At 40.7% G+C, this 19875-nt stretch overlaps 1 protein-coding gene across 1 annotated transcript in view; it reads right to left on the bottom strand.

Moving 5' to 3' along the window:
- Gmds (GDP-mannose 4,6-dehydratase) overlaps positions 1-17610 on the bottom strand; it is a 511111-nt gene extending 493501 nt beyond the window's left edge. The window contains exon 1 of the mRNA XM_075969961.1: positions 17320-17610. Coding sequence (XP_075826076.1) covers positions 17320-17421 — 102 coding nt within the window. The 5' untranslated portion in view covers positions 17422-17610. The remainder of the gene's footprint in view (positions 1-17319) is intronic.
- Positions 17611-19875: the final 2265 nt, after the last annotated feature.

Below are 19875 nucleotides of genomic sequence, written 5' to 3'. Positions count from 1 at the left end.
ATCTTGATTTCAGGAGTTACTACAAGAGCACATTTTTATAGACAGTTACGCTTTCTCTTCCTTCCTCAGATGCCATGTGATCGCTCCTTTTCACACAAGCTTATTTTCCTCAGTGGATTAAAGCAGCAGCATATGGCCCTTATAAAATGCAAATTCTATACTTTATATTTATATTATATTATTATTTATATATTATATAATATATATTTATATTATATTTATATGCACATAAAACTATAAACCAAAATAAACCTTTTCCTTTATAAATGTATCTGGTCTCATGTTGTGCTATAGCAATAGAAAACAAGACAAGACACTTTCACTCAGTCAAAGAAGCTATACACAAAGATCATATATCACATAACCAGTGAGAATAAGGTTACATTTTAGAGTTCTAGAAAATATTAGGGAACTAGACAATGATAGTGGTTATGCAACATGATCATGATAAATATACTAAGTGCATCACTAATAGTAAATTTATATTATTATATATTTTCCCACGCCCATAAAAAAAAACATTCATGCCTCCCTGTTTCCGTATTAATCATTACCCTCTCATCTTCCTGAGAAACATAGCTCTACAGTACATTTGGCAAAATGCTTCAGTAATGAGCCATATTGTAAATCTTTAAGGCTTTGGAAGCCACAATCTCAGCTGTAGCTATTCAACTTTGTCAAAACAAACTGTTGAAACAAACAGGCATCACTGAACTCCAAAATAAGCATCTGCAAAAATGCATAACAACTAGATTTGGCCCAGGGGTTCTAGTTATCTATTCCCTTCCAAAGTAAGACACCCATAATCCCAGTCCTCTTTCACCCAGTACACTCTTCCCACAGTTTTACAGAGGTGACAGTAACTCCAAAGTATTCAACATGCATTCAGTGGGACCTACCATATTCTAAGCACTGGGCTAAGAACACAGTAGTGAAATGGCCCTTCTCATGGACACTGACAACTTAAAAGTCACTGTGCTAGATACAAACACAGAAGTAAGGCAAAGCCCTTCAGTCCCTCTTCAGACTTCCCTCTAGTGAATCCAGTGGGCAGGTAGTTCTTTTGACTCTCCCTTCACAATCTTTCTTACTCCTTCCTAGGAGGTCCTACTTAAAAGGAGAGCATTTTAAAATGCCTTTGCTTTGGCTTTATTTTGTTCATTTGGGAGAAGTTTCTCTGGTGACTCTGGATAAATTCAATCCAGGGCCTCACTCATGTCAGGCAACACTCTACCACTGAGCCACATCCCTAGCCCTAGAAAAACATCCCATGGTACCCATAGCAAACTCCCTTTAATAAAATGTGTGGCTAGACTATACTGGAATGTTTCTAGACTACATTCCAAAGTCAACATCAAAACTCATAAAGATCAAAACATAATTTAAAGGACTCTTAGAAAAATCTGGAAAGATCTGTTTTTTACATTGAAGGCAGAAAATATTTGCATAGAGTAAATACAAAACAAACATCCTCAAAAATACTATCAGTGACATCAAAAATTAAGAAAAAAGTTTAAATTAGATAATGCTTCCAAAAAACAAACAAGAGGGGCTGGAGAGGTGACGCAGTGGTTCAGAGAATTCTTGATCTTGCAGAGGACCCAGAAGATACCCAGCATCCACATGCTGCCTATCAGCTACTGTAACTCCTCTAACCCTTCTGGTCTCTGAAGATATCAGGCATGCATGCAGGCAAAACAATCATACACATAAAAATAATAGAATTTTTTTAAGTAGCAAGAGAAATTATTTGGTGAATACATTTGAAACATTTGATAGCATGCTTTCTCTCTCCCAGGGTCAAAGATAAGAGACTATATCTAAGCCTTAGCTGATATTACCTAACAAGGTAATTCAAGGAAAGTGATGACAAAGACTTTTCTGTAAGAGGGTTCTTCGTGCCACAGAGACTAATACATCAGATTAAACAGTAAATATTTCATCACAGGAATACTTAGTTTAGTATCCGCTCTTCTACATAGATAAAAATGTACATCCAGTCCACACTAAGTATCTGGATTGAGGGCAGCCTCAACATAGCAGAGCATCCCTTACATGTTCAAGGCCCTGAGGGCAGTCACCAGCACCAAGGAGAAAAAAGGCACTAATCAGCAAAGCCCAGATCTTAGCATTCTGTTCTTAAAAGAAAGCATCAAAGAGAAGCTCAAGTGCCCTACAGAGACCCATAAAGAGCTGTGTTTCATTGTTAAGTTAGGAATCTCTGTTCCACAATCAGTCAGAGGAGGCAGTTCTTCAAGGGTATCATACTTAGAGTTTCTATTACAATGATGAAACACCATGACCAAAAGCAACTTGAGGAGTGTATTTGGCTTTCACTTCCACATTTTAAGCCATCACTGAAGGAAACCAGGACAGAACTCAGGCAGGGCAAGAACCTGGAGGCAGGTTCTGGTGCAGAGGCCATGGAGGGGTGCTGCTTATGGCTTACTCCCTATGACTTGCTCAGTCTGCTTTCTTATAGAACCCAGAACACCAGTGCAGGGATAGTACCACCCACAATGGGACGGGCCCTCCCCATTAATCACTAATTAAGAAAATGCCTTACTGCTGGATCCTACAGAGGTATTTTCTCAGTTGAGGTCCCCTCCTTTCAGATGATTATAGCTTGAGTCAAAATGGCATAAAACAAGGCAGGAGAAAGGGCAATCTCCTCTGTATGTCTCATAAGCAAAAGTACTGGTTACTTTTGTTCTGTGCCATCTTTTCAAGAACACTTATAAAGTTGATAGCCTTTAAGATAGAGTCAGTGTCTGTCTCTGAAGCAGAGAGATTTCTTTTCTATCTAAAACAATAAAGTTAATGATTCCCTTGGGCAAAGACTGAGCAGATTTACTGGATGTCTGTTTTCCGTTGCTGCGATAAAACACCATGACCTAAAGCAACATGAGAAGGAGGGGCGGTTATTTCATCTTACATCTTACAGTCCATCACGAAGAGGAGGCGGGGCAAGAACCTGGAAGCAGGAAGGAGGAATGCTGCTTACTGACTTGTTCTCTGTGACTTGCTCAGGCTGTTTTTTTAATAAAACCCAGCCCCCCTCACCAGGCTAGGCCCTCCCACACAAATCACTAACCAAGAAAATACCCACAGTATTGTTTACAGGCAAACCTGACTGTGGTATTTTCTCAATCCAGGTTCCTTCTCCCAAGCTGACAAAAATAAAAAATAAAAAAAAAAGCAGACTAGTAGACTCCCTGTAAAAGATTAGGGTTTTCACATAGGCATCCTCATGAATATTAACCTTCATCAGGCCATGAAAGGAGACAGAGACAGAGGAGCACGGGACAGAAATCTCAAGGTCCAAATCAGGAGCAGAAGGAGACGCAGCACGAGCGAGGAACTCAGGACCGCGAGGGGCGCACCCACACACTGAGACAATGGGGATGTTCTATCAGGAACTCACCAAGGCCAGCTGGCCTGGGTCTGAAAAAGCATGGGATAAATCCGGACTAGCTGAACATAGAGGACAATGAGGAATACTGAGAACTCAAGAACAATCGCAGTGGGTTTTTGATCCTATTGCACGTACTGGCTTTGGGGGAGCCTAGGCAGTTTGGATGCTCACCTTAGGAGACCTGGATAGAGGTGGGCGGTCCTTGGGCTTCCCACAGGTCAGGGAACCCTGATTGCTCTTTGAGCAGATGAGGGAGGGTGACTTGATGGGGGGAGGGGGAGGGAAATGGGAGGCGGTTGTGGGGAGGAGGCAGAAATCCTTAATAAATAAATTTAAAAAAAAAAGATTAGGGTTTTCTAGCTGGGCATGGAAGCACATACAAGTAACTCAAGATACACAGAGCCACTTGTTTCTACTAGTTCAAGATTCGTCTGGGAAACACAAGATTCCATATCAATAATAATCATATAATTGGGAGTTTCCTAACCTCAGACTTTCTCAACTGTGGTGCATAACCTAAGAACAGGCACTGCATCTAAGCTCACCATGCCATCCTGACAGGTCTCATAGCAGGAGAATGGTATGGAAACAATTGCACAGATATGAATTCATACTACCTAGAGGGTGATAAAAAATAATGTCATTTGTCCCTGACTCTCATGTCTTCTGTCATCATGCATAGAACTGTAGGTTACCTTGATAGTCTGCAATTGTGAAAAAAATATCAGAATTTCAACAACTCTTCGACAAGCAAGGTTCCTGTTAACTCTTCCCCTTTGAATAACTCCACTCAAACAGAAGCATGTTCCATGTTTGCGTTTTGACCTACGGGTCTCTTCCAACCATGAATACATGTTAAAAGAGTCCACTATAAGTCAATAAAGGGACCTACATTTATCAATATTGATAAGTGAAAAATTCAACTGGCACCTGAATATACCTACAAAATTCCAATGTATTATGGTTTTAAAAGTGTATAAATTTTGGGCTGGTGAGATGGCTCAATGAGTAAAGGTGCTTATCACCAAGTCTGTCAACCTGGATTCAACCCCCAAGTCCCACAGAGTGAAAGGGCAGATTCTACTTCCCCAAGTTGTCCTCTGACCTCCATATGTGAGCCATGCTTACACAACACCCCATCAATACAGTTATAATTAAATAAATGTTTAAAAGTTAATAAATACAGTCTAAAAATAAAAACTCTTTTGTAAAAGGCCATTCAGCCTGAGTATGCATCTAAGAAACACAGAAAGTTATGTCTTAACTTAAAAAGAGGACTAATGTAGCAAATTAGAGGCTTTTTCATTCTGCATTAAGGAATATGTTCCTGTTAAATATAATCAAGCAATTCATTCACACTGCAATCAATCCTAATGCACAAGAATTTATATCACACTTTGAGAGTAAATTTTCTAAGTATAGTTTGTGGATATAAATATTAAAATAGTTTTTCAGCTTAAAGTTAAAAACAATTAATATGAGGGTCTGAAAAAGGATTCCTCTCAAATACACACAGAGTAACTTTTCAAAGGCATCATCTGAACAGCTCAAAGGAAAAATGAGATAAACATCTTTCAGCAAAGAAAGCCTCTGTGTATAAAATCATCAAACTCTACTCCTGTAAGACACCCTTCTATGCAATTGAATACCAAAGTGATATTCTGGAAAGCAGTCATTTCAACATGCAGATTTACATGTACAGTTGAGCTACTTAAGGAAAGTGACAAGATTTGGCACAAAAACTGTTTATTGGTTTGCCGAAGACAAAGTCTGTACACACACACAAACACACACACATAGACTGCCATCCAGATAGTCTCCAGACTTGTCTTGAAGTCAATAAATCTTCCATTTCTAAGGTTCCTACACATAGCTCATCACAAAATACTGCTGTACCCCATTCCCTTCCTTTTACAATTAGGTTTGTTCTCCTTGTAATTCAAGAGCTGACATTCCTGCCTCCATTAGTTTATTATTTTCAAATTCATTCTGCAAACTATATCCTAAAATGCATTTCAAATACTTCTCCATCCTCTCAATCCTATCTTGAGAACTTATAAAGTTAAAATTTGCCATTTCATAAAGTTTCATAAATGTATATATAATCATTAATAATCAACATTTCTAGTATGTGCATCAGTTAGTGATGTGGATACATTTAGTCCCATCTTAAAAATGAGGAAATGAATCATTCAGGAGACCAATTAGGTTGACTAGGAACACTAGGAAGGTGGTACACTTTCTTTACTGAACATGTTCTTGAAAACAGGATTTGAACCTAGATTTCAACCTGAGCCAGGACTAAGTTCTATTTGTTGTATGTGTCTCTGACAGTGTATAGCTTATGTCATTAAGCCCTTCTGTCTGCCTTTCTAGGCCTTTCAAAAACAACAAAATATTAGTTATAACTCATCAGTAAATGTGGCCTTTAAATTCTGTAGCCACAAGATGGCAAGTCACTAAATGTTTTTCACTTGGCTTAAAATCCATGTATGCCCTTCAATTTATGTACACTTGTGCCCTATACATAAGTGCATGTGATCAAGTAATGGAAAAGACCTCCAATGGAAATCACTGTTATGAATGAGAAATAAGAATAAAACCAGTAATATCTTTAACTACTTACCTAAGCAAAATATTCCTGATTCTAAAGGAAAAAGAAAGCAGCACACAGGTAATCACTCAGTGGCAGGCACATCTTCACACTGGACATGGTGCCACGCTCCTGTAATCCATGTGCTCAGGAGGAGCAGAACCACCCAAGCCCAGCATTCAGGGTCACTTGGGCAAACTCAATGAGACCTTGGGTTTACTTTTTTTTAAAATTATGTGTATGTGTGTGAGTGTGAGTGTGTGTCTATTATATAGTTTTGTACTTGTGAGTGTCTCTCAGAAAAGGATGTCAAATGCCTTAGAACAGGAGTTACAGGCATTTGTGAGCTTCCTGACATGGATGCTGGGAACACTATGTGCTCTAACCAGTTCCCCAACCCTTCACAATAAATTCTTTCTCAAACATGGCATTAAAATCATAAATTTCCTTGGTGAGAGATGCTTGATTCAGCCATGCCTGCTGATGAAAGTCTATGATTCCGATCACTGAGGAAGGAGAGGAGGAAAACAGCAGGTTAAAGGTTCACCTGGGCAACTTAATGAAAGCCTTCTTTAAAGAAGAAAAAGTAAAATGGACTTTCAGTTGAACACCTCAGGGGAGATCTCAATTAACCTTTTGCATTAATGGTATTTTAAAAGATGTTTAAGGGCAGGTCTTCTTGTAATACAATAATTAATTTCTTACTAGCATGGCAATAAAATTATTCATCTCACAGCTACCCCGGGGATAAGTCTATCAAGTCCTTGAAAATAAAACCACACTTATTTTGTCCACTGCCACATCCCCAGCACCTAGCTCTACACACAGTACACCTCTATAAATATGTACTAAAACTCTCAACTATAATAACTTGAGGTTCAAAAATGTTTATATATTTTTAATAATTCATAGAAAAAAGAGATGACAGGAATTTTGAAGATCCTCTTTTACCCTCCCCCTGCAAACCACACATACTTTGTTTATTTGGCATATTCTACAAAGATAACAGCTCAGATTTTTCACTTGGGTCTCACTAACAAATTCTGGCCAAATATAATCCTTATGTGTTTCTTCTTAGTTTATACATTTAAGTATAAATGCAATAAATAGTTCACTGGTTCCATTTTTAAAATTGTCCTATTGGCCATATCTTTGAAACTGATACTAAATGATTGTGCTGCTAAATATAAAAACACCTATTTTTTTTAATTTTACACAAAACTGTAATCAGTATACAATGGTAAAGTCACAGCACTTTATACTACAGTCTAGAAACACATGGTAACCTTTCATATTGCAAGCTAAGAAACTAACTCAGGAAATGGTAAGGCCACACAATTAGCTGGAGTTAAAACCCAGCCTCTGGCCCTCCATACACAGCACTTCATTACATGTAATGTAAAGACACATAGCAGTCTTTGATAAAACAGGACAATGCAGAAGATATCCCTTTCATCTCCAATTATAATAAAACTTTCATCTGAGGACTGCAAATCCCATCAATAAGATTTAGTTGGAAGTTACTGTTCACAATCCTCTTATAAGAAGATAAGACAAGATCTGCTTTGCACGTTTATTCCACAAGACACACTGGACACAAGTCAGCTGGCCTAGTTATCTTCTTTCCCTTCTGGTTATGCATTCCTCATGAAAAGCAAGACTTACTGCCATTACCTGCCCATTAAGCTTCCTTTTCTAAAATTTGAGAAAACAATTATTGTTATCTCTGACATGAAAGATAAAGCAAAGACCCTTACTATGTAGCAAACTTACCAAAGCCATATGGCCTAGAATTAGTAACACAGCAATTCAAATTCAAGTTGGTCTTGAAACCCAACTCATTCTATTCCACTCTGCAACAGTCTCCATCTTCAGAGTTTGTTATCAAAATGTTCATTCCAAAGAATTAACTCACATAACTCAAATATCTGTGCAATAAATTATCCACAAATAAAATTAAATGGAGACATACAATCCAATAAATGAACAGGTTTATTTAGTTACTATAATCTGCCAGTCTATACATGATAAAGACTCTTGGAGAACAGGAATGTAGCTTAGTCCATTAGAGTGTTTGCCTAGAATGCAGAGTATGCTCTAGCACCACATAAACCATAGAGCAGGTATGCAGTGCAGTACTGGGAAAGGGCAGTGGAACTAGAAGCAGGAGCATGAGGAATTCAATGTCCTCCTTGGCTACATAGTAAGTTTGAGGCAAGCCTAAACTACACAAAACTCAATCTCAAAAGGAGATTTGAAAATATATAAATTTGATATACAATTTTACAATTTAGTTATCTACACTTAGAATTTATTTACTAATAATAATTCTAAACCTAGCAGAAAATAGAAGTATTGAGATTTCTACTTGAAATCTGACTTTGCAAACTGACTCAGTGACATTCGGACAAAACTCTGTGCCTCTTAGGCTTAGTAAGTGTTCTGTTGCTTCAACAAGTAATGCATTTTGATCAAAATATAAAGCACTTTCAACAGTACCTGGCACAAAGTAAATGTTCAACACACATTCATTATTATAAGCATATTTATTACCTTTACTGCTAGTACATCAATATCATAAATGGCAACTTTAAACTATTGTTACCTATTATCTATCTATAATCCCAGTACTGACACAAAATCATTATTACTAACAACTTCTATAATAAATCATAGGATATCTGCACTAGTGCTAGGCCTCCTTAGCCTAATTCCCCAGGGAGAGGTGAGTACACTATCCGCCCATTCTGCAGCCCCACAATGCAGGACAATCAGATCCATAGACCCACAACACAGCACAATCAGACATGATAGGGAGTCAAGTTAAAGAAGGAACTCAGTTTATTACTGTGAGCATCAGCTTATATAGATTAAGTGACATCCTGTGATGTGGGGGTACTTCCAGCCAATGAGAGACAGTCAAGCACTCCCTCTGGCTGGAGGGGCATCTACCTAGATTCTCCTGTCTCATCCTCACTGGGTGGCTTTCACTATCTTTCAAACTCGAGCCAGGCTAGTCTCTGTCCTACAGGCCTCGAGGTACAGACCCTGACATAATTTTGGTCCAAAATACGAAAATATAACCTCTTCTATAAGAAAAGATAATTCAGTCACAAAGGGGACCCTAAATTAATGCTTAGATATTTAAGAGAAAGAAGAAATTTTTTTTTCAAAAAAGTGAATAGGTCAAAAGTAAAGCTTGAAAACAAGGGGACTGCAACATTCCCATTATTATGGAAGTAGAAGCAGGCTAGGAGCAACTTGTAATGACCACACAATCAAGTATCTGCTTCCCTCACCAGACTGGATGCTGGCATGAACACATGATCTCAGAACTGACAGCATTCTCCAGGTGTAAAGTCCCTCCAACAATGTACTTCTGAGGGGCCGTTCAAGTAATAACTGCCTTTGAGAATCACATGAATTGCCTAATGCCAACCCCACTTCTGGTTATAAATCTCCCAACCCCCCCCCCCAAAAAAATAAGGGATTTCATTATTGTCTAATATTCTTGAACTTTGGCAATGAGAAGTTTATAGGTGAGAAAAGGCTCCTCACTAGTACCATTTATGGTAGTTTGCATGTAATTGGCCCCCATAAGCTCATTAGGAGCTGAGGCTATGTTGGAGTAGGTGTAGCCTTGTTGGAGGAAGTGTGCCACTGTGGGGGTGGGCTTTGAGGTCTCTTATGCTCAAGATATGTCCAGTGTCTCAGATCACATCCTGCTGCCTGAAAGTCAAGGATTTTCAGCTCCTTCTCCAGTACCAAGTTTGCCTGCATACCACGTCACACCATGGTGATAATAGACTAAATCTCTGAAAATATAAAACACCCCAATTAAATGTTTTCCTTTATAAAAGTTGCCATAGTCATGGTCTCTCTTCACAGCAACAGAAACCCTAACTAAGATACCATTTTTGTCTCTTTATCTTTAGAGCCCTAAAATGGAAACCAAGAAAAATGGCAGAGCTTCAGCATGCCTTTCAGAGGTCACAGCATTCCACTTCCCTGGTCTACCTTTACTGCAGTTTTCTATACTAGCTGATCCATCACCCCATGAGCATAAAAAGCACTTCCACATTTACAGACATTTTAAAAGCCAAAGTACTAGGCAAACACATGTAATCACAACACTCAGGAAGCTGAAACAGGAAGATTACTATGAACTTAAAGCCAGTCTAGGCTACACAGTAAATTACAGGATTGCCTGTACTACAGAGCAGAACCCTGTCTTTTAAAGAAATTTCATTAGACCAGCAAACCTAGTTTCTAAAACTATGTACCATCTGTGGTCATGTAAAACAATCTATACAAAGTGTTAGTCCTCAATAATCACTCTACTAATGTTCATGACTATTCTCCTGAACCCTTGTCTAAATAATTACCTACCAAATCCATAATACTGACAGGTAAACTGCATGCCTCACTTCTCATATAAGATTTCTGCCAAGGAATCATAGCCAAATAATTCTGGTTTTCCTACACACCTACTGATGGTTTTTGTCTAATAAAAAGATTTAGAACCTGTTTCAAAGGATAGGCAAGAGCCAGAACCATAGCTTAATGAGAATGCTCTATTCCCAGAACACCTTCCCCAGTACACACAAATATAGGACCACACTGCATAGGTGTATTGTAGACTTTATAACAGAAAGGAAGTGACCAGGATAATAAGGACAGGTAAGATGTGACTGTCGTGGTCTGAATATATTTGAATGCTTAGTTACCAGGGAGTGGCATTTGAGAAGGATAAGGAAAGAAGTACATTACTGAATGCTAGAAAAAAGAAAGCAGCATCAAGGAGAAGCCATGTAGCCCCACTGGAGACAGACACCGGAACTTTACCTAGTAAGCCTAAGTCTTGTGGCAAAACACAGACTAATGGAGACTAATTTAAGATATGAGTTAGTCAGAAATACGCTTAAGCTATTGGCCAAACAGTATGACAAATAATATGGTTTCTGTGTGATTACTTTGAGGTTGAGCAGCCGGGAACAAACAAGCGGGCTCTCTCACAAGTGTAGCTTCAGTTAGACCCTTACTTTGGTCCCCATATCTTAATTTAGAATTTATATAGTTCAAATCCTAAAGATTTCTAAATACTCTACATTCTTCAATCTTTTAAAACTACAAATATTTTGCTAAAAAAAATTTTAAATGCTATGTAGTTTTTTCCTTGATAATGGGAATAGACTCCACTACTTATTCAAATCTTTATTGATTATACAAATTTGTAAAATGTTGTAATATACATTTTAGTAATACAACTCTTCACTCTGATTTCTGTAGCTCATAACAGTATCTCTTTCTTGGTATTAATGGGGAACAATGTTTGTTAGAGGCTTAAGAGAGCAAAAACCAACAACCTAGCATGCAGGAGTCTGAGATTCAAACCCCAGTGCTACCACAACTTGTAGGCAGCCTATGAAAGTCACATCTCTGTCTCCTTCCCTATACTGTGACTGTAATAATTTAACTTTAGATCTACAGTCCCAGTATGTAAACCAAGGGAATTTTGTATTATGTGTAGACAGGATCTCGTGTGACTCAGACCAGCCTTGAACTCACTATGTAGGCAAGGATGACCTTGATCTTATGGTCCTCCTGCCTCCATCTCTCAAGTGAAAGGATTATAGACATGAGCCATCTAGAAATTAAACCCAGGGTTCCTTGCATGCTAAGCAAATACTCTTCCAAATGAGTTACATCCTCAGCCCTGGGGAAGCGGGGAGTAATTCTGAAGTTAACATACATATAAAACCAGACATGTTATTTTACCCTTAAATGTGTGTAAGTCCACTAAGTTATGTCATTTTTCCCTAAATGAGAACTTGTTCATTAGTTTTGTGCTATCCAATTCTCCTCTGTACCCTAACAATTTCTTGCCTATACTCAACCAACTGCCCACAGGAAATTTCTGAAAATAGAAATCAAGGCCATCCAATACATTTTGGCCTGAATAACCTAATTTTATGTCAAGCAGCCTACTCTATCAATGCAACACTCACCTATATTTCCTGCCATCATTGTACAGACAGGTTTCCAGCTCTTGACCTTGACTAGGCAGTCTACTGTTTAAAAACAATGAATAAGAATGGCCCACATAGGCATATTTGTTTTAATCCTTGGTCCACAACTGGCACAACTAGTTAGGATTAGAAGGTGTGACCTCACTGGCGGAGGAGATGTATCTCTGGGGACAGGTTTTGAGGCTTCAAAATTCTCTGCTTTTCTCTCTCTTTCTTCCTCCCTCCTCCCAACCCGTCCCTCCCAACTTCCAACTTAACTGATCAAATGTGAGCTCCTAAGTGTTCCTGCCACCATGTCTTTACTCTGCCACCATGGACTCTGACCCTCTGAAGCTATAAGACCCAGATTAAATGCTTTCTTATGATGCTTTGGTCATAGTGTTTTATCACAATAGAAAAGTAGCTGAGACACATGTTCTGTCTTCAGTGCTTCACAATATGGATTTCTGGAACCTTGAATTAGTATTCCTCTCAAGGCTTAGCCAGACTTCAATCACCTCCTTAAACTCTCAGAGGCTTGCTACTACGCATAAGGAACCTCAGCATGTCAATGCTTTTATATTTAAACACCAATGATAGAATTACTATTAATCAGGCTGCTATTCATAGGATAAGGCTCTCTCTCCCCAAGAACAACATAGTAATGCTCTACTTGCTGCTCTCTGGCAGGGAACTGCCTAAGACAACAGACATTTGAAAGGGGATAATCTACATATATCTGAGCCACTCATTCCTCTAAGTCTCAAGCAAAAAGTGCTTTTACTGTCCCTTCAAGAGTTATAAAGAGTCTTGTCAGAAGGCATTTCTATCTTCTTCTAAAAGCTACTACGAGTTAAGAAAAGGTGACTCAGTGTTACTGCTCCTGCAGTTCTAACACCCACATGGAGTCTTGCAATCACTTATAACTCTAGGTTCCAGGGCATCTAATGCCTTCTCTGGCCTCTGTAGCTCCTGAACATATGTAGTGTACATGAAAATCATACAAGAACATAAAATAATAATAAATAATCTTAATTAAATAAATAAAAGATTGTCTACTACGCCAGACATAGTAGCACATGCCTGTAGTCACAACACTGCCAGTGGGGCTGCAGCAGGACAACATAAGAGTTTGGGATCAGCCTGGAAGCAACAGACTTTGAAGAGGAAACAAACTAAGAATATGATATCATCAGATCACTTGCCTATCAGTTCTGAAGTGACTTTCAAAAAGCTCAAAGATAAATTTTGCAACTGTCCTCAAGCCTGGATTAGGCATATTATTTGCGTCATCCTCCTGAAGGTTCCTAGTCTTTTTATTTGATTCTAAAGGTGCTTATTTGTTTATTTTCAATGCACAAGATTAAAGCCAGGGCTTCATGCCTACTAACCACGTACCATTAGAACCAACCTGCAGCCTCAGTTCATCCTTTTGCCTGATGGAGCCAATGTTGTAGATTTTATTGAAATCACCTCAAAATATTTTTGAAAGTGACAGGGCAGAGCAGTTTAGTAATAAAGTCTGTGCTACTGCATAAGGCCTTGGGTTCTACCCACTATACCAAAAATTAAAAGAGAAAAGAAAAATAAATAAATCTTTTTTAGAAATTGTGTAATTTTATAAGTGGTGAAATTTTTTTGGAAACATACCAACTGTCCCCAACTCCCCTTTCTACACATCTGCATCTACTGCTTACCTAGTGTCCTCTACCTCTAGTATTCAAGGCCTTCTCCTGAATGGCTGGAGGGATGTCTTAGTTAGGGATTATATTGCTGTCATTAACACCATGACCAAAAGCAACTTGGGGAGGAGAGGATTTATTTCATCTTACAATATTCAGGTCATACCCCATCACTGAGGGGAGTCAGGGCAAGAACCTAGTGGCAGAAACTGAAGCAGAAGCCATGGGGGAATACTTAATCTTCTTTCTTGCTTAGCCTGCCTTCTTATACAACTCAGGACCTCCTGACCCACGGGGAGCACCACTCGCACTGTGCCTACGGCCTGCCCACACCAATCATCAGTCAAGAAAACCCCTTATAGACTTACTGTAAGCAATCTGATGGAGGCATTTTCTCAGCTGAGGTTCCTCTTCCCAGACAACTCTAGCTTGCATCACAAGGGAGTACTCACTCATATTGCAAATTCCCTTACAATCTTGGGTTTTATGGGTGCTGTCTTCTCATGTGCATTGTATTCTACCCCTCAAAAACCTTTGTAGGTACAGAATATAACTTACAGACCTTTGTACCACCAGTGGCCTCAAAACAAACCTGCATAGTGCAGACACACAGTGAAGATGTGTTCTGTTAATAGGGAAAGTAAGTCAACAATTTTTCAGGGCGCACTAAAAGCCACGTGGGCAGTAATAGTGTGGAAATGAGATTTCTGCCATAAAGCTGTTTACAGGCAGAAATATGTAAATTATCTACAGAACCAACAGGAATAAGTATGTAGTAAGAAAGTTCCTTATGTGGCTCTAGTTTGCAGGATTAATGTGAGAACATTGAAGCATCGAGTTAAGATTTAAAAAAAAAAGAGTAGAACTTACTCATTCACCTTCAAATAATGGCTCCAATGAGGTAGAAGGCAATGATACTCAAAGGACAGCAAGATCATTTCCTTGAGCACAATCGAGGACAGAAAACATTGCTAGACAATGGTGGCAAGCTTTGGAAATGGCTGGCAGGGAGCCTGAACAGCAATGCAAAACCCAGAGAGTGGCTTTCTCGGAAGGTGATACAATAAGGTACATACATTGGAAAAGGAGACAAAGCTATAACTGAGTCATGAATAGACAGTAGGGGAGAGCTAGTGTAAGAAGCTGGAGAGTAAGACTCCAAGTAGAGAGCCAACAAGACACCTTGCCTGTCCGCATTACTCTCAAGTAGGAATCTGGGACCCATTCAAGACCTTCACATGAAACCCTAAGTGCCAGGGCAGGGCCATTTGACTTAACTACCACACACAACCCCACAAAATGCAAATGTATGTGGCCTACTAAAGATAATATAACAAGGTAGCTTAGAGCAATGGAGTGTCTCTGGAAGAGTTCAGCTCTCATGTTCATTGGGTATATGACCAAAAGGACAGAATCTCACTTGATTAGGTATAAAACCCCAGGAGAAACTACTGAGGAGGGAGCATAGAAACACTACTTCCAAGTCTTCCTGGACTCAGTACCAGCAAGCCAGTCAAATACAAGCACTCCTGTCTCTTGGATGAGGATATATAGAATGCCTACAAGAGTGGGGTAGCTCAATAAGTTCCCAGCCAATATTATTAAGAAGATGTACAATAAGGTATGGATCCTTGGAATAATGTCACAGTCCTTCAAGACTCCTTGGAACCCCAAGGTGAGAGTTACTCTCCTAGAAAATATGCCAAAGGAACAGAAGAGCAATTCAGTTCATCAGCAAAAAGCGGCAGCTACGGAATTTAGTATAGTGCTGCAGGTACGCCAGGACGCCTAGGCAATACCAGCAAGCAAGCAAGAAAAATAAAATGCAGAGATATGTGGCAGGGAGTGATGGGCAGTAGAACAGAACTCAGAAGGATCTGATTTTCGAAACTGAGAGCAAAGCAGGTGTTTGGAGTTTGAAATGAAGTGAGAAACCAAAAACTTCTGGTCAGGAAGTGATATATTGAACATAGCGCTTTGGGACAACGCTTGCTTGGGGGTGGGGGGTGGGGATGGGACCACAGGACACGACTGCCAAGCCTTCCTCTCCATGAAGAATCTACCAAACAACAGTTTTCAACTATTAATAGGATTCCACTTCTATGCTGCACTGATTCAAAATGCTGGCCACTTAAACTGATATAAGCTATACTAATATGGCACACAGCATATTAACAATGCTAAAACAGTCTACTGAATGGAATAAGCAACTGAGCTTCAATATCCATACTTAAGCATCAGTCTGAGAACTTGAGGAAAGAGGACCATCTGCAAGAGATCTCTAGCATTAAAAAAGAGAGAGGGCATCTCCGGGGACAGTTCAAGAGCAGAGTATCTCTTGGGGGGGTGTCCCCAGACTTGGTTTTCTTCCTCAACCTTTGATCCTTTCCCACCCTTCTATCTTACTAAACATTTATTCATGTTCGTCCCATAAATGGGACGAAATAAGAACTGAAAAAATGATGAGTATCCAGTATTGAAACAGTCTAATGTTAGGGGACTGTGTATCTGCTCCCTTGAAATACTAGAGACCTTTGAGACCAGGTGCAGTCCCAACAAGACACTTCTTACCTGTTGGGCCTCAGAAAATTCCAACTCCTAGGCCTCAAATTGTACATCTAAAAATGGAAATAAGGACTTTGTTGTGGAAACTAATACTGAGTGTTAACCAAGTGAGGACGATATAACAAGTATGTAGATGTATGTATGTATATGTAATATGTATGTAGCCTATTAGCTGTTATTATCATCTTTGTATGTATGTGTGTATGTGTATATATGTAATATGTATGTAGCCTATTAGCTGTTATTATCATCTTTGTTTTAGTATTACTTCGACCGCCATCGGAAGACATTACTTCCACACCGTTGAATCTCACACTGCGCCGATTGATAAGGCAGTGGTTGGCTCTACCTGTTGCAACACCTCTAGGAGATAACTACCATAAATTAGCCATGTTCAGCATTCCACATGTCTCCCAACATTCAAGGCAGCACAACCTAATTACCTCGCCCAAGGAGTTCATGTCTTTGGAATTAGAAACGCTAGTCTCTAGGATTAGAAACTTTGGTACCAGTCTGTCAAGATACGCCCCCAAAATGTGTGAAAACATGACTCTCACAAGTTTGTATGGAGGAGGGCAAAGGGTGTAAACATGACGAATAAAAATGATCTGTAACTCCTATTATCTCTTCTCCACCCGGAACTCTGCTGGTAAGGGGTAACCAAACCACAGCAGCCGCAGCCGCTGGTGTCCCAAACAGGGCAGATGAGCAGATGAGGGAGGGTGAGCGAAGTGACTCCACGCACACTGACAGATCACACTGGCTCTTTTCTTTCCTGGCACCAGGCTCTGCAAAGTACGATATTCCTTCCAAGCCCTCTCTTGGGCTCCGTGGAAGAAACGCCACAGTCACCCAGAGGACAGGTGAGACAGAGCGGTCCTGTGCGCAACAAGAGCTCACAACCACGCTGCCCGGGCTGAAGCCGGCTCACCCCCGCGGCCGCACACACCTTCCGGGACGCGCCGAGCGCAGTTCTCCGTGCCTCGGCCGCCCTTCGCGGGGACGCGGCCCACGTGCCCCGAGGCCACAGGCCGCTCGTCCCCTCCCCGCACTCACCTGGCCAGTGATGCCCGTGATGAGCGCCACCTTCCTGGGCTTGCCCATCTCGCTGTCCCCGGAGACCCGGGAGATCGGGCAGCTAGCGGGCGCGTGAGCCATGTCGCCGCGGGCGGGTGAGCGGGCAGCGGAGAGGAAGGCGGAGTGGGACGGGCGGCGGGCCGGCAGAGACGTGGGTGAGCGCGCCAGTCGCCTCACGGAGCTGCAGCGGCCGCCACAGTCTGACAGGGCGCGCGGGAGGCCGGGCGTGGAGCGAGGGGCGGGCCGGCCCAGCCGGGGCGGGCGGCGGGAGCCGGGCTGAGGCCTGGCTGGCGCCGCGTCACTCGTCCTAGCAGCGACGCGTCAGCGGCGCCCCCTGCGGCCCCGCCCCCACCGGGGTCTCCAAGCTGAGCCACGCCTCCCTGGGAGGCGGGGCCTGAGGGCGCCGGGCTCCAGAAAGAGGAAGGATGCCGGACTGCGACCGGGTAGAGGGTGCTGTCTGCCTGGGCCTTAGTCTCCAGGAATCCCGATATCGCCCGATGATTCCGGGAGGAATGACGAGCTGACCTTTTCGGTAGGAAAAAAACTCTGAATTCCAAATCCAGGCATCACAAGCCTGGGGTCACCGACTTTATTAAATAATTTCTGAAACCCTGCTGCTGTGTCATTGTGAGAAGTCAGCTTTACATTACTTGACTAGCGTTTCAAGGCTCCTAAGTGGGGTTACAGATGCGGGGGATGACCAACCTTAACCACAACCTGGCTATCTGAGTCTTCTGGTACTTTCCTAAAGTTTAGAACCAGTTTGGAGGTTCCCAGTAACTCCATTCAAAACAGTATTTACTTTGAGGGCTGGCAGTTCTCAGCAGTCAAGTTTCTGGCCCCACCCGACTTCCTGCAAAAGGAAACAATTGACAAAAATGCACAGGTCAGTAAACCTGTACGTGACCAATGTCAAGAGGTGGGGTGACGGCTGTGTCTGCTGAATTTGCTTCCATTTGATAGATTTGTGTCACATTGACTGAGAAAGGGGGTCTGGCAAAGGACTCAGATATGGAAGAGTAAGGGAAAAACACACTGGCCCCCACTGCCCTGTTTGTTTCTCCGATAAATAGCCTCAAATCGTCTTTCCAGGTTCAAACTGAGCTACCAAGACAGTGCCCAATAGAACATGCAAGGTGTGAAGAATATGGTGCAAATCTGGAGTCCCAAGACCAGGTGCCCAGACTCCTCAGAAACTTTCCACACTTTATACATAGGCTTGTCTGGTTTAATGTTTTTTGCCTTTTCTCTGGTGCATTCTCTATGGAAAACGAAGACCCAGAAGTTGGAGAAACATATTCATTGAAGCAAAAATTGTTTGAAGTCTAGATGGTCTTTAAAGATTGAATTTTTATGAAAATATGTTGTAATGTAAGGATAAATAATTGAGCACTTTAAAGCTTGCAGGCAAAAACTGATACTTAGGGGAAATCTGTCTGATTTGTCCTGTAGCTCTGACACCTCATGTCATACCAATGATCACTGTCCAGTAAGGAATGTAACAATAGAAAAAAAATCATAGACATCAAATATGTATTGGATGTGTTGGGATGTGGCTTAGTGGTAGATCACTTGTCTAATGGGTGAGGCTCTGGGTCTGATCCCCAACTCTACGAAGTAAATAAATAAAACCAGTATGTTTAGGGCCTGAAAATGCAGAAAATAGTAAAGAAAATATTTGCAAAATACCTGAGATGAAAAACAAACTGTGTCGCTTACATAAACAAACTTTATTACTATTCTAGAATCTGGAAACTCCAGATCAAGGGTTGATTTCTTCTGAAGCCTGTCTCCTTTGCTTGTAAATGTTACCTTGTATCTTCTCATGATATTCTTCCTCTATGTGTGCTTGTGTTTCAAATTCCTGTTGTAAGGACATTGGTTATATTTGATTAGGGACTACCTTAATGACCTCATTTTACCATAATTATCTTACTAAAGACCCTGTTTCACAGCCAGCAACCTGGCTTGGTAGGTAAATGTACTTGCCCCCAAGTCTGTCTTCCTGAATCAATCATCCAGGTGCACACTGTGGGAGAAAAGAGCCAAGTCCTGCAAGTTGACCTCTGACCCCAACATGGTATACATGCTCACACATTTAAAAAATATTAATAAGTGAAATGATTAAAAATAAAAAGTATCCTCTTTACAATTACTTTTTCATTTTATGTATTTTTTAAAGTTTTTAATTTGTTTTGTGGCTTTGGGCTTATTCCTTGGTTTTGTTTTTGTTTTGAGACAGGGTCTCATGTAGCCCAGGGCTGGCCTACAAGTCATTACATAGCTGAGAATTACTTTGAGTTTCTATGCTCCTTCCTCTACCTCCGGAGTACTCAGGTTAGGACTACTACGGCCTGTTTATGTGGTCCTGAGGATCAAACCCAGAATATTTTGTATACAAGGCAAATACTCTACCAGCTGAACTAGCCGTCAACTCTCTTTTGTAAAGACTCAATTTTGAGGCAATGAAGTCTAACACTTCAATAGAGGGACACGATACATCTCATAACAGACAGAGGGGAAAAAGGAGATTTT

This window comes from Microtus pennsylvanicus, chromosome 4 (assembly GCF_037038515.1).
Source record: "Microtus pennsylvanicus isolate mMicPen1 chromosome 4, mMicPen1.hap1, whole genome shotgun sequence".
Lineage (NCBI taxonomy): Eukaryota > Metazoa > Chordata > Mammalia > Rodentia > Cricetidae > Microtus > Microtus pennsylvanicus.
This window is presented reverse-complemented; position numbering and strand designations above follow the sequence as displayed.